At 43.7% G+C, this 14,909-nt stretch overlaps 1 protein-coding gene across 3 annotated transcripts in view; it reads left to right on the top strand.

Moving 5' to 3' along the window:
- Positions 1-14,909, top strand: part of C3H2orf73 (chromosome 3 C2orf73 homolog) — a 59,557-nt gene that overhangs the window by 19,157 nt on the left and 25,491 nt on the right. For all 3 annotated transcript variants that reach the window (XM_033935727.1, XM_033935729.1, XM_033935728.1), the window contains 2 exons: positions 2,019-2,247; positions 10,291-10,450. In XM_033935727.1, the coding sequence (XP_033791618.1) occupies positions 2,019-2,247; positions 10,291-10,450 (389 nt within the window). The remainder of the gene's footprint in view (positions 1-2,018; positions 2,248-10,290; positions 10,451-14,909) is intronic.

Raw genomic sequence — 14,909 nt, 5'->3', positions numbered from 1 at the left:
GAAAATAAAAAAGTTCCGATAAATGTTGACCTAGTAGTTGTCACATTTATTTCCTGTTGACCTTTTGATGATGATGATGTTGACGCTAACGTAGCCTTGAGCGCATGCATTAATGTTATTGTTATTACCACCAACAACCTTACACAAACATCATTACGCAGTCAGTCTATTATCTCGTGAACCAGCCAATCATTGACACTTTCATGAAATCGGATGCAGTCTTCGTCTCAATGGTAACATAACGCAATGTCATTCAACTGTCAAATCAGAATCCTTTGTGCAATTCATCCCAATGTATTCACTCAACTGGAATGAAATTCTTCCCTTTCAAATTTATCCTTTTTAAGATGAAAAAGAAATGTGATTTTCATATCCGCAACTGTAATCCTCTTTTCTTTACTACTCCAGGTGCATTCACATAACCTAGATGTGTTTTGAGTTGGTAAAACATTAATACATGGGTTCCTCCTGCTGAGAAATAAAATATTTTAGCTTTTCCGGACTATCAAATTGAGAGGTTATATTCTTATATGTGACTTTCATGATAGCAGGGCAAAAAAGGCTTAATCGTGCCCCCAGTTGCTTCAGTTGTGGTCTAAATGATAACATTTGTTTCCTTAAATTAGCCGTTGTACTGGTGAAATCAGGAACAAAGTAATTTTTTTTTCCTTTGAACTCCATGTTTCTACTTTCTTTGGCCAGTTTCAATATTTCTATAGCCTGCTGATATCGTAACATACGAAAAATCAGAGGTCTAGGAGTCATTTGACCGTTAGATTTTCTCACTGGAATTCTATGGGCATGTTCTATCTCTAATGAAAATCTTGTATTAATCTTAAATATTTTTGGAAGAAAATGTAATGTAATGTAATGTAATTTATTTCTTATATACCGCTACATCCGTTAGGTTCTAAGCGGTTTGAAGAAAATATGCATTAAGATTATAAATGAGAAGTAAGAAGGTACTTAAAAAATTCCCTTACTGTCCCGAAGGCTCACAATCTAACTAAAGTACCTGGAAATTAATAAAGAAGAGAAAATAAAGATGGTTGAAAAAAGAAAAATTCTATGTGAACTTATAGGATGGAAATTAAACTGACAGTGAAGAACTGTATGAAAAATACATATGGAATGCAGTTAGAGAGGGTAGGTTACAATCTATTTATGGTATTTGTTTAATTGGAAGGTGTTAAGGTGAGTAATTTGGGGGAAGGTTATCTGAAGGTAGGTGAATCTTCTGGAGGTAAAAGAGGAGGGGTTAAGATATTTGGATGAATTTTTTGAAAAGCAGGGTTTTGATTTCTTTTCTGAATGTTTTGAAGTTGTCTGATATTGTCATAAGATTGGAGATGGAATGAAAAGATTCCAGAAATGCAATAGCATCTTTCTCTTTGGCCCCTTCCTCTAACCCTAAAAGTCTCACATTATTTCTACGTGAGCGGTTTGTCATTTGAAATACTGATGAGCTTATGCTACACGGCACCCATATAGGATCTTATAGGGCAAAGCACACAGGACTTTTATATTTCTGTGTCTTCATCTGCTGGTTGATGGACCTAACCCACAAGGTCTGGTCTGGACTGGTCTGACTAAAGGAAAGAAAATTAGCAGGTAAGACCTAATTTCTTCATCTAGGCATACCACTAGTACTGCAGGCATATACAAACATAAAGGCCTGACCACACACACTTCTAGAGGCAAACACATAGGCAGGCAGGCAAACACACAGGCAGCCACACTCAGCAGGAGCAATCATGCAAATATACTCAAATAACAAATGAGCCAAAGCCCTGTGGTTATGAACTTGACACAATAATAAAGCAAACTATTGACAATTATTTAAAAAAACTATTTATTTGGCTTATTTCTGTCTGACAGTACTTCTAATGGAATATGTAATGGTTAGCATAAGGCATTTCAGACAACTGAAGATAATTCCAAACATAAATTTTTAACTATCACAAAATCAAAACCAATCTATTATTGCCTTGTGTTAACATTTTTCCTAATATTTTCAGCCCAAATACATTCCGTATATTTCATGCAAAAGTATCAGATGTGAACCTGGGAATGGAATGGTATGGTCCGTTACACCCATGGGAAATCAAGGAGCCTTCAGTGCATCCAAAATCACCAAATCGACACAATGTTCCTCATCCATATTATGCAAAATTCATTGAAAATAATTCCAGATATTTTAATGAGCCTGTTTGCCACATGAAAACAGCAGATACCATGAATGAACAGGTAAATCATTTTTCAAATCAGTCTAGGAAGTTTTCCTTTGAAAAATGTAGCACCAAACAAGTTCTGCAAAGCTGCGTAACCAGTTTTAAGCGGTACACCGACAAATCTGCGAACGACAAATGCACCCCAGCAATTGCGCACAAGGACAAGTTCGCGCACATGAATTACGGCCCGTCATTGCACCTTGTGACTGAATCTGCCATAAGTTGATATCAGGAAGGCCCCGATTTTCTCAGACTCCTCAGGCCCCCTCCCAAGGAACAGGGCCTGAGGAGTCTGAGGAAATCAAGCCCTTTCAGATATCACTTATGTAAAGGGTTCCCATAATCATGATGTAAACCTTATCCTAACACTAGATAGCAAGTGAATTTTTTAACTGTAGTGGGGGGGGGGAAGTCCCCCTCCACCTCTCCTCAAAAACAGAGGGTTACTTTGTAATAGAGAATGACACGGTGACAAAATTAATCACCGTTCCCGTCCCCATGGATAACCGCAGGAAACCATCTTCATGTCATTCTTTAAGGAGAGAGGGAAGAATCAGAGTATGAATGGCCACAACCACTGACCCTCAAGCTTTGCTTTGAAGAATGCTGAGATTGAGCAGCAACATTCCAGAGCAGATATTGTGATGTCATAATGCCTCATTCCACCAGTGCCTAAGAGCCAATCACATCAGTGATGTCACAATGACTTCATTATCCTTGGCTCCCATAAGAATCAGAGTATGAATGGCCACAACCACTGACCCGCAAGCTTTGCTTTGAAGAATGCTGGTGTAGAAGGACCGAGGTTGAAATAGACACTAGAAAATGACATGGGATTATTTCCCGCGGTTATCTGCGGGGATGGGAACGGTGATGAATTTTGTCACCATGTCATTCTCTACTTTGTAACCCTCAAAAAGACAAAATAGTATCCACCGTCGGGGCGCATTTGACAGGTCACCTCCCATTCAGTGCACGCATTTGTAGTGCACGCAATTGTCGGGGCGCAATTGTGTACGCATTTGATGGGTCACCATTCTACGCATATTACAGGGATAATTTTATAGCAGAACTCCTGTACAAGAAGTTCAAAAAAGTGCCTGTTTTAAACATATTTTATAAAGACAACATAGGCAACTATGTGCCCTATAAAACAGGCTCCCAAATCACACTTCCAGTAGTGCACGGTTGTCAGTGATCAAGATTATGCCTATTCCAAAGGTGTAAATTCTTGTGTGTACGCTATTCCCCAAGATTGCATCTATGGTGCCCAGTGTTGCACACACAAATTTGGTTACACATGCAATGTCATTGAGTACCAAGCCAATTAGCACCAATAATTGACTGCTAACAATCAATTATTGGCATTAATTAGCAATAATTTGGATTTGAATGCACATATTTCTATACACTATAAAGATGAGCGTGCAAATATTTTAATATGTAACTGGAAAGGAGCGTGGCTATGGGAGGGGCATGAATGGATCATGGGCATTCACTAAAGATACACACACTATTATGTAATTTGGGGGACCCATGCAAGGATTTACAGCAGGTTTCACTTGGTGTAAATCCTCACGCCCAAAGCTGAGTGTGGATCCTGGCGCTATGTGCTATTCTCTAAATGGTGCCCAACATGGAGCAATGATTAGAGCAGTGTGTCGCAAACAGTGTGCCGCAGCAGATTCCAGGTGTGCTGCGAGACACCGGTAAGGAGGAGAGGTGCCAGCACCAGCTGACTGTTTACAGGACGTGCCTCTCGGAGCAAGAGGCACATCCTGTGGGCAGTCAGCCAGCGCCGACAACTCTCTTCTTTGCCAGCGACTCTCCTCCTCTTCCCGCATCTCCCCTCCTCCAGAACCCCCATTGGCAAAGTGACAGGTTTAGTGTTGTGTCCGGAGGGCCTCTGTGCAGGACTGGAGGCCTTCCGGCTGGGGCACCGGGTTTAGTGTGTTACCACGCCGAAAAGTCTAATCCAGTGTGAATTAGAGAATAGAGCTCGGTGCTTTTTTTTTTGGTGCCTAAATGTGTGTGTCATTTACTGAATCTAGTCATTAGAGGGTATTTTATAACAGGTCCTCATGGGAAGGCGCTATTTTATAATGATATATGGGTAACTTCTGTACTTTTATTTTTAAAATACAAGTGTAAGTCGCCTATTGCACACCTGCATTCCAGGCCTGAGCATTTGCACCAGCTTAAGAGTAGGTGAAAATGTACCTATAGTTTTCAAGTATGCACGTAAATTATAGTAGTTCATAATCTATGTATATGCTTGTGCACACCCACCATGATTGACCAAACTCTGCCCAAGTATTCCCACTGGTATAGTATATGCTCCTTGATTTCAAAGTGCTTACTTTTATGCAGTCAGCATTTGGTAAGATATCATTTATGCATATAAAGTATGTGGCCACATACCTATGCACAGGGATGATTTTATAGAATTACCTTGGGGGCATTTTCTCCAAATGGGTTACCTAAGCACATAGAATTGTACATAAAAGGTAACAAAACTTAATGACACAACTATATCTCTTATTGTTACCTAACCAGTCAGTGGAAGGAACCTTCAGAGTATCCAGCAATCATCAAAAAAATGTGGAGAAAACTCACAAGGCTCGTAGTCACTTGTTAAATCCATAATTTCTTAACATCATGGCACACTGGAACTTGGCATCTTATTGTATAATGGCTGGATAGTACAGTTGAGTGGATGAGTGGGGCCTAGGGGGGGTAGGGGGAGGAAGGGTGGGAAAGGTATTTCATACAAACTGTTTCTGTATTTCTGATTTTGTATGTATTGAAAATTTTGAATAAAAATATTTTTCCCAAAAATGTGGAGGAAAAAAAACCTCAGTCTTACATGGCAGCATTAACATAGAAAATTTGAAGCTGCCCTCAGTCTTATCATTGGCATAAAAAAAATTCCACATACATTTGTTATAAATATCTCAGAAAGGACCAATCTACTACTATGCACAGGATTACTATTCAATCACTTAGCTTTAGCTGAAGAAGCAGTTACGTAGTCCACAGTCACAAAGGTTCAAAAAATCTTCAAAGAATAATTCTATTGGTCCAGAAAAACTGATCATTTTCATTGATCCAACAAAGAATCCATGATCCTGACAAAAGTCCTTGTTTTGCCTGACCACCTGGCTGCATCAGAGAAAATATCCAACTACCGTATAGACTCAAATATAAACTGAGATTTTGGGGCCAAAAATGGCCCAAGAATGGGGGTCTTGGTCTATGTTCGGGTGAGCACTGACCTACCCCCCTCCCGAACCTGTTGCAGTCCTTTGCTGGGCCTGCGGTTAAGACCTGGTGGGTCAGCAGTAGGCCAGGACAGGAGCAAGCCCTCCTGTCTCCTGCCCCAACAGTTTTTATCTCCCTCCCACCACCTCCCCCCCATACTTTTAAATCCCTGGTGGTCCAGCGGTGGGCCCTGACAGGTGGGATCCCTTCCATCTCCTGCCCCGGCTGACTTTAAACAACTGTTATCTCCCTTCCGCCCCTTCCGCGTACCTGTTAAGTCCCTGGTGGTCCAGCAGTGAACCGCAGCAGAAGCAACCTTCCTTTGCTCCTGCCTGGAGCTAATTGACTGCCGGGAGTTCTCACAGTCCCGCTTCTCTTACAATTACTTAAAACTATAGGAATTAAGGACCTAGCTCTAGACTGGTTCTCCTCTTACTTCTCTGAACGATCATCTAAGGTAATAATAAATAAAATCTCATCTGACTCCATCCAACAAAATTACGGTATACCACAAGGTTTGATTCTTTCCCCATTCCTCATTAACATCTTCACTGCCCCCCTACTGACCTTGGGACAATCCATCGGATTCACAATTTATGTCTACACTGATGACATTCAGCTACTACACCCCATAGCTCCCAATGATTCAAACGCAATCCAAAACATTAAACAGAAACTAGAACACATTAGCCAATGGCTAAATGATAATATGCTAGTGCTAAATACATCCAAATATAAAATAATGCTTTTCCCATGTAAGGATACTCACTACATCTCAATACCAGTCTACCTTAAATCAACACCTCTATAAACAGTACATACCATAAAAATTCTAGGCGTAACACTTGATGAAAAATTAAATGATCATAACCAGATCAGTACCGTTGTACAAATTGCTTCTACTGCCTATGAATGATCCGTTCTATAGCAAATTTACTACAACCTTCTTCCCTGAACATCCTAATACACTCCCTCATTATATCAAGATTAGACTACTGCAATGCACTCTATAAAGGCATCACCCAGAAATAACTAAGATTACAAATACAGTCAAACCTCGGTTTGTAAGTAACCCGGTTTGCGAGTGTTTTGCAAGATGAGCAAAACTTGTCTCGTAAACCGAGTGTTGACTGCGTCTGCTGGCTCTGCTCTGGAAGACGTAAGTGACATTGGAGAGGGTGGACCAGCAGCCGTAGTCATCACGGGACCTTGCCACAATTCCCTGCATCTGCCCCTCCAATGTCACTTACATCTTTTGGAGCAGAGGCAGCAGAAGCAGTCATTACAGGACCTTGCTGGTTTGGAGGGAGATAGGAGCATAGAAGGGTGGTGGAGGGAGAGAAAGGGGCAGGGTGGTATGCAAAGATGGTGGAAGGAGAGAAAGGGGGCAGATGCTGATGGAATTGGAGTGTAGGGAAAGGGGAGAGAGACATAAGGGGAAGGATACTGGATGGAATTAGGTTGGAGGAAAAGAAAGGGGGCAGATGCTGAAGGAATTGGTGTGCGGGGAAAGGATACTGGATGGAATTGGGTTGGAGGGAAAGAAAGGGGACAGATGCTTATGGAAGTGGGGGGAAGGGAGAGGAAAGAGAGAAATAGAGAGTTGCGCAGGGACAGAAATCCCACCCATCCCCGCCAAAATCCCACCCATCCCCGTGAGGAATCCCTCCGTCCCCACCCGTCCCCACGAGGAATCCCTCCGTCCCCACCCATCCCTGCGAGGAATCCCTTGCATCCCCACCCATCCCCGCAAGGAATCCCCTCCGTCCCCGCCCATCCCTATAAACTTCAGAAATAGTTATTTCATTTTTTTATGCTACTGGATTAAAGGCTCTGGTAGAGACCCATTTACAAATAAGCAAAGACACTTTATTAATTTGGAAATATTAATTGGGAAGAATACATACTTTGTAAATGGGTTTCTACCAGAGCCTCTAATGTAAATATAAAATATAAATACTCAGCTGATGAGAACCCTCCAAGCTGTCAGCTGATGACTTCCTTTGCAGTTGGCCGGGGGTCCCTTTTGCCAAGCTTGGCAGATAGCAGTAGCGTCCCTGAGTTACAGATGCTGGCACCTCAGTGGCTCATGGATGTTGCCAGCGACTGCTGTGCTTGGTGGAGGGGAGTTCTAGTCGTCTCTAGAGGAGGTCCTCTGCTGGCGGTGCTTGGTGATCCCTGGTATAAGGGGGGTTTGGGCTTACTAAATCTTCGCCATCTGACTATTGTTTGCAGTATGCGTCATATTAATGATCTTTTTAGGGGTACGGCTCACTTTACTAACACTTCTTTGGAGCGTTCTTGTTTTACTAAACTACACTTCAGTGCCTATCTACACATTCTGTGCCTATGACTCCATCTGATTCTCTTCCCCTTCCTCTCATGGTCTTACACTACCCCTTGCGTAAGGCTTGGCAATGGGTTTGCAAATTTCATTCTCTTAGTTCTAATGTCTCTCCCTTTTTGCCTTTACGCTCTAATGGAAATTTTTTGCCTGGGGTGTTCGGGGCCTGTTTTGTTCGCTGGGAAGCAGGGGGGATTCACTATCGGTTTCAATTGTTAGATGATGAAGGGAAGATTAAGTCTTTCGACACGTTGTGTCTGGAATTTAATATCCCTCGTACTGATGGCTTTGCTTATTTACAAATCCGTCATTATATTGCTTCTTTGCCACTCTGCCATTTGACGGCATCTTGTCAGGAGCTACTGTCCATGGCTTTTACCCTTGGCTCACTGTACCCCTTAAATTTCATCATAGAGATTTGAAGGATGAATCCCCCATGCTTGACCATACTAAACTCGGGGACGCTTGGGCTCAAGATCTTTTGGTAGTATTGCCTGATGATGTTATTCTTTGTGCTATACGCAAACTGCCTGTTTATTACAAATATACTACCTTTTGGGAACAGCATTACAAAGTGCTTTTTGCGCTTATATATCTCTCCTAAAAGGGCTCACCTTGCAGGGTTCCACACCTCTGCTGCCTGTCCTCGTTGTGACGCTCCTGATGCCTGCTTGGGACATATGTTCTGGACTTGTCCTGTTATTCAGTCCTTCTGGGAAGCTATTTTTCTCTTTGTGGAAACTATTTGGAATGTTGTTATTCAACATTCCCCACTGCTTATTTTTGGCGTTCCCCTCCACTTTTCACCTCGACGACCAGGGACTGCTGCCTTTCTTCGGTGGACTGTGGTGACAGCCCTCAAATGCATTCTGCTTAAGTGGCTGGAGAAAGAGGGACCTGATTATTCCCTTTGGCGATGTTGCCTGATCACACTGTTGATGTGGGAACGTAGGGATATACAAGACTTTTCTTCACTCTTGGGACGTACCTTTCAACGTACCTGGGAGCCCTTTTGGAACACTGTGACTTCGGTGGCACGTAGCCGCCTCTTAAATTGTTGACTTTTTGTTTTGCTCGGTTTCCCACACCTACTGCTTGTTTTCGTTTTTATTTGTTTTCTGCTTTTCTCTTGGGTTTCCACATAAGGAGGACTGGAGAGGGGGGTGGGGTGGAGGGAGTTGGGAGAGGGATGTACTTTGATTGTATCTCGAGCTGTATTTGTTGTATGCTGAATCTTGTTGCTTGCTTTGTAATTGGGGGGTACAGGGGGGTTTCATCTGTAGAGGTGGTTTTCTAGGGCTGTTTCTTGTTACCTAAATGCGAGCTTATTTCCTTTGGTTTTTTATGCTCTTGTACCTTCCCTTGTTGAGTTCAATAAAATATACTTGACAATAAAAACCTTTTTCACATTCAAGCTTTTTTCACTTTCCCATGGATCATCATGTAGATAAATATGATCAGCAGTCACAAGAAGGTTGAACTGCATAGGATTCTTACCTTTTTATTATTATTATTTATTTATAATTTTATACATTATTCCCAAGCATAAACATCTTGTACAGTAAGATTGTTTTGAAAAAAGTAAAGAAAAAGAAAACAAATTACAATACAATATAGAAGATATTAAATATCATAACATCTTCTTATAAAGACAATCTCTAGTCCACAATTATTGGATCCTAGACTTCAATAGGGTGAAATAAAACAAAAAGATCATAAGATTAATCTTATACTTAAGAAAATCTAAATGGATGAAATCGCAGGGAGCTAATTATGTATTTCTGTTGTTGTTTCCATTTTTTCACCTTTCTCAAGACGTTTCAATGCCACAAATTTGGTTAGGTGTGTCGGATCAAAGAAAACATATTTATCAGAACCATAATGAACAATACCTTCTTTTAATATAACTATGCAGTTTATACATATAATCTGAGCATAACAAGAATTAACTAGAAGCACAATAAAATATGTTAACACAAAAAAAGAAAGAATAATGAGCCAAGAAAAATCAACAGAACAGAGAAACTTACAAGTTAATGTTTAAAGGTGCAGAAAATTTGATAAAACGACCCCCTTTCCCTATGTAAAACCTGTTTTACACATATATCATGTGACAGTCACAGAGCATCTCTGAAAGAGAGGAAGGGTTTGCAGAGGAGTTGCCTACTGGTTAGGACTGCTAGGTCAACACCCTGAGGTTGTGGGCTCAGTCCCAGCACCTCTCCGTGCAATCCTGAGCAAGTCACCTATTGTCCCTGATATCATAGATAAGATTGTGAGCCTGCTGGGATGGATAGGGAAAATACTTAGGAGTACCTGGTTAGAAAGTGAACCATTCAGTTGGCTTTGTGGATTGATGGTATATCAAAAGCAAAACAAACTTGGAATGGATGAATAGGTCATGTGATATTTTTCTGCCATCATGTTCTTATGTTTTTGTGTTTTGTTACAAAGGGAGTTTGGTGGACATGCGATCTACCGAAATCCGCCCCATACTTCTCTCCCTACGACATGCAGAGCACTCAAAGAAGCGATTTTCAAGAATTAGCTTGTATAACGTCTCCTGCATCACGACACAGCATGAACCCCAACAAGTTTCCTGTTCATGGAATTGGTAAGAACACAAGTGTACACATTCCTTTCCCTAAATCTCCAGTGTTAAATTTAGCTTGTCACAGTCCAAAGTAACTCCAAAGCAAAGACTATAAACTACAATGTGCTATGATGTGGATATCATCATGAGTTTGGCAGCTGAAGCAGTATAGGGAGACATAGGAACTATCCACAAATAAGGCTGCAGTGCTGGTTTAATTTAAAAAAAGATCAGTCCAAATATTGTTGTACCAAGAGTTATGATCTTTTAAGTACTGTGGTTATGGAGTTTGCCTGCTTAGTGTTGTAGTGTATGATGATACCATGGGTAAAGCTGCATTGTCCTGAACAGCCTCTTTCAGACCATGCTTACCATATTTTTTTGCTCCATAAAATGCACCTGACTATAAGACACACCCTAGATTTAGAGGAGAAAAACAAGAAAAAAAACCATTCTGAACCAAATTCTCCCTACCAGGCTCTGCACCCAACCCCACACTCCTTGCCAAACTCTGCACCCTGTTCCCCCTCCCTGCCAGGCTCTGTACCCTGTCCCCCTCTGGTGGTCTAGTGATAGGCCGGGACAGGGGACAGGGCAGGCAGGCCTAATGTCTGGCAGGCAGGCAGGCCTAGCGGCAGGCAGGCTTGCCTCCCCCCTCCTAGGCAGCCCCCCAGGCAGGCAGGAGCACTCCCCCTTCCAGGCATACCCCCCCAGGCAGGCAGGCCTACCCCCTCCCAGGTAGCCCCCCCATTCAGGAAGGCCCCCCTTCTAGGCAGCTCCCCCAGGCAGGCTGGTAGGAGCCCTACCCCCTCCCAGGCCTACCCACCAAGCAGGCAGGCAGGCCTACCCCCCTCCCAGGTATCCCCCCCAGGCAGGCAATCAGGCTTCCCCCCTCCCAGGCCTCCCCGCAGGCAGGCCCAACCTCGCCCTCCTTATTTTTAATTCGGATGTAGGCAGGCAGGCAGGCCCCCGCCCACCCCCCTGGTACCTATTTTTAATTAGGCAGGGCAGCTCCTGGCCTCCCTCCCCCCCCCCCACCATTACCTTTTTAAAATTCTGAGGCCCTCCCTTTCTGGACGTGGCTGCCTGGAGCACTGACGTGGCTTCCTTGGAGTCCTCTTCCCTTGCAGCAGAAGGCTGCCGGCCTGGTCCCATGCCGCTTCCCGAGAGAACTCTCCTATTAATAACTCTCGAGGGAAGCGGCATGGAACCATGCTGGCAGCCTTGTTCACCGCTCTGCTGCAAGGGAAGAGGACTCAGAGGCAGCCGCATCAGTTGTGAGTGCTCTAGGCCGCCGCATCCAGCAAGGGAGGGCCTCAGAATTTACAAAAAGGTAACGGATGGGGGTTTGGGTATTCACTTCATAAGACGCTCCCTTATTTCCATCCCCTTTTTGGGGGTGGAAAAAGTGTGTCTTATGGAGCGAAAAATACAGTATATGACAAAGTGCAATCAGAGGATTACAGCTTTATTAATAGTGCATTGAATTGACTCGGCATAACTGAGATCAGGTTTCTAAGTTAAATTTCTGCCTGCGTAAATCGCTTTGAATATCCTCCCAGATTGTTACTCACCTGTAACAGGTGCTTTTTATAGGCTGCTGGATTGTTTAGGCTCCCCCCATCCCTCCCAGCTCCCTAAGAGTTGCGCTTATTTTCTTGGTCTATGGAACTAACCAGAGGGGCTGAGGAGATGGCTGTGTGCAGGAAGGGCCAGACACATGCAGAGCTTTCTAAGCTGTGGGAGAGCTGTTCTGTCAGTGCACCTTGGAATGACATCATCCACTTGGGGTATCCAGTGTCTATAGCAACGTATCGCAAACTGTGTGCCGCAGCGAGATTCTGGGTGTGCCGTGAGACACCGGTGAGGAGAAAAGGCACTGGCACCGGCTGATTGCCTACAGCAGGGGTGCCCACACTTTTTGGGCTTGCGAGCTATTTTTAAAATGACCAAGTCAAAATGATCTACCAACAATAAAAAATTTTTAAAACCCCCACAAAGCACACTGAAAGGCAGAGAAAATGTTAATTATCATTCATATTCCGGGTTTTTTCAAAGAGGTCAAGGCAGATGACTCTATGCAATGTCATCTCAATAACAACCATACAAAAATAGACAAATATAGCCCCTCCCTTTTTACTAAACCACATAGCAGTTTTTAGCGCAGGGAGTTGCGCTGAATGCCCCACGCTGCTCTCGACGCTCATAGGCTCCCTGCGCTAAAAACCGCTATTGTGGTTTAGTAAAAGGGAGCCATAGTGCAAAATATAGACAGCAGATATAAATTCTCAAAACAGACACATTTTGATCACTAAATTGAAAATAAAATCATTTTTCCTACTTTTGTTTGATGATTTCATGAGTCTCTGGTTGCACTTTCTTCTTCTGACTTCTTCTCACTTCACTCTGGCTGCACTTCTTCTGACATCTTCTGATTTCAGCCCACTCCTTCTTTCAGCCTCCTATATGCTTTCTCTCTTCCATACCTCATTCTCTCCCCCAACTTTTTCTTTCTTTCTCCCTGCCTCCTGTTCTTTCTTTCTCTCTCTCTCTCCATGCCCACTTTCTTTCTGTCTCCCTGCTTGCCCCCTTTGTTTCTTTCTCCCTGCCCTCCCCCAAGCCACTAGGTTTGCTGTCGCCACCGGGGAACAGGCCTCCAAGCCACCGCCCCCCCAAGCTCTGCATGCAGAAGCCTTGCACTGACCAGCATTCTGCTCCCCTTCAATTCTGATGTCGGAGAGGAAGTTCCGGGCCAGCCAGGCAGCGATTGGCTGGCCCAGAAATTCCTCTCCGATGTAAGAATTGATGTCGGGGAGAGGAATGCTGGTCAGCGTTAGGCTTCTGCAGGCCCAAATCTCTGGATCCCCAGGGCCGAGGAAAAGAAAAGAAAAAAAGCCAGTCTTCCATGAGAGCCGTTCCAGTCTCTTTTTAGCAGGACACTCAACTTCACATTTTCAGGCTCAAGACGTCAGAGCAGCAGCAGCAGCTCCGGCATTTTTGGGCAGAGCACCTCCTGCTCCCGACCGCCTTTCTCCAGTCTGGCTTGTCAATTCCACCAGGGGCAGCCGGCGCTCAGCTCTCAAGGGTCGTGACTTCCCTAGACCTCCCTCCCGCCTTCTCCCGAAGGAAGTGACTTCATCCCCCAGTCGGAAGACGCAGTCGGGCAGGAAGGGCGCAGCAAGAATGAGTGTGCGTGGGGAACCTTGGGGAGATTCCGGTGGGGAACCTTGGGGAGAGGAAGGCTGATCGGCCGGCCGATTGGAACGGCAACACGAGATCGACTGGCGTTGCCTTCCCGATCGACCGGTCGATCGCGATCGACGTGTTGGGCACCCCTGGCCTACAGGATGTGCCTCTCACCACGAGAGGCAAGTCCTCCTCCTCTCACACCACCTCCCCCACCACCACCACCACTGGTGTAGTAATAGCAAGCTCAGGGCCCCTTCTGGAGGGCCTTTATACATGTCAATGTGATGATGTCACACATGTATATGATGTCATCACGTCAACATCCATGCCTTCCAGACACGGCCCCGAGTTTAGTGTGCTGCAGCTTCAAAAGGTGTGCTGGACACTGGTCTACAGAAACATCTATTACAGATTAGCAACAATCTTCTATAACCTTTTTACATTTACCACACCCCCTCCCTTTTACAAAACCGCAGAAGCATTTTTTAGCACAGGCTAGCTTGCTGAATGCTCTGTGCTGCTCCCAACGCTCATAGGAACTCTATGAATGCCGGGAGCAGCGCAAAGCATTCACCATGCTGGCCTGTGCTAAAAACCGCTTTCGCGGTTTTGTTAGAGCATGAAGGGTTAGAAATATTAAAAAATGTAACATGTCAGCATGTGCATTTCAGCGAACAAATAATTAAAATTGAAATCCGTCACTGCATGCTGGATGCATTTGTTTAGAAATCTTACTGATGAAACAAAACATACTCCTTGCAGGAAAAGGAAACTGTAATACACTGGAAAGGGCATTTCTAGCTGAAACTGTCGGAGGAATTCGGCCATCCAGTCTTTTAGGCATTGCTCTTTCCTAAATTGACACTCTTGCTACCGTTATTGTTAGAAGGTGGGTTCGATTAACCTCCCTTGATTACCGGAAAAAGAGGCACAGCTTGGAAGTGTGGAGTGCCCACACAATGTTATTGTTTGTTAAATGCTTAAAAAAAAAAAAAAATTATTTTAATATTTCCATGACTACAGTAAGGGGGTGGAGGGGAATGAGATGGTCTGCTTCCCAGTAAACAAACAGCCATCAGGAAACAGGGAACGTGCACAACGTTTCAAACAAGTGGAATAACTTGAAAAAGTAGTACTGCTTGTATGCTCTTTGTATACTTCTGGTTTTAAAACAAAACTGATGGGTCCTTACAGGAAAGCGGAACTTTATAATACCTTAGCAGTGTTTAGAACTACAAATGCAGAAGTTTGTCAAGAGGTTGCCCTAAAGGCACAGAATGAAACAAAGTCT

This window comes from Geotrypetes seraphini, chromosome 3 (genome assembly GCF_902459505.1).
Source record: "Geotrypetes seraphini chromosome 3, aGeoSer1.1, whole genome shotgun sequence".
NCBI classification, from domain to species: Eukaryota; Metazoa; Chordata; class Amphibia; order Gymnophiona; family Dermophiidae; genus Geotrypetes; species Geotrypetes seraphini.
The sequence above is the reverse complement of the archived record's forward strand: the minus strand, read 5'-3'. Positions and strand labels throughout refer to the sequence as shown.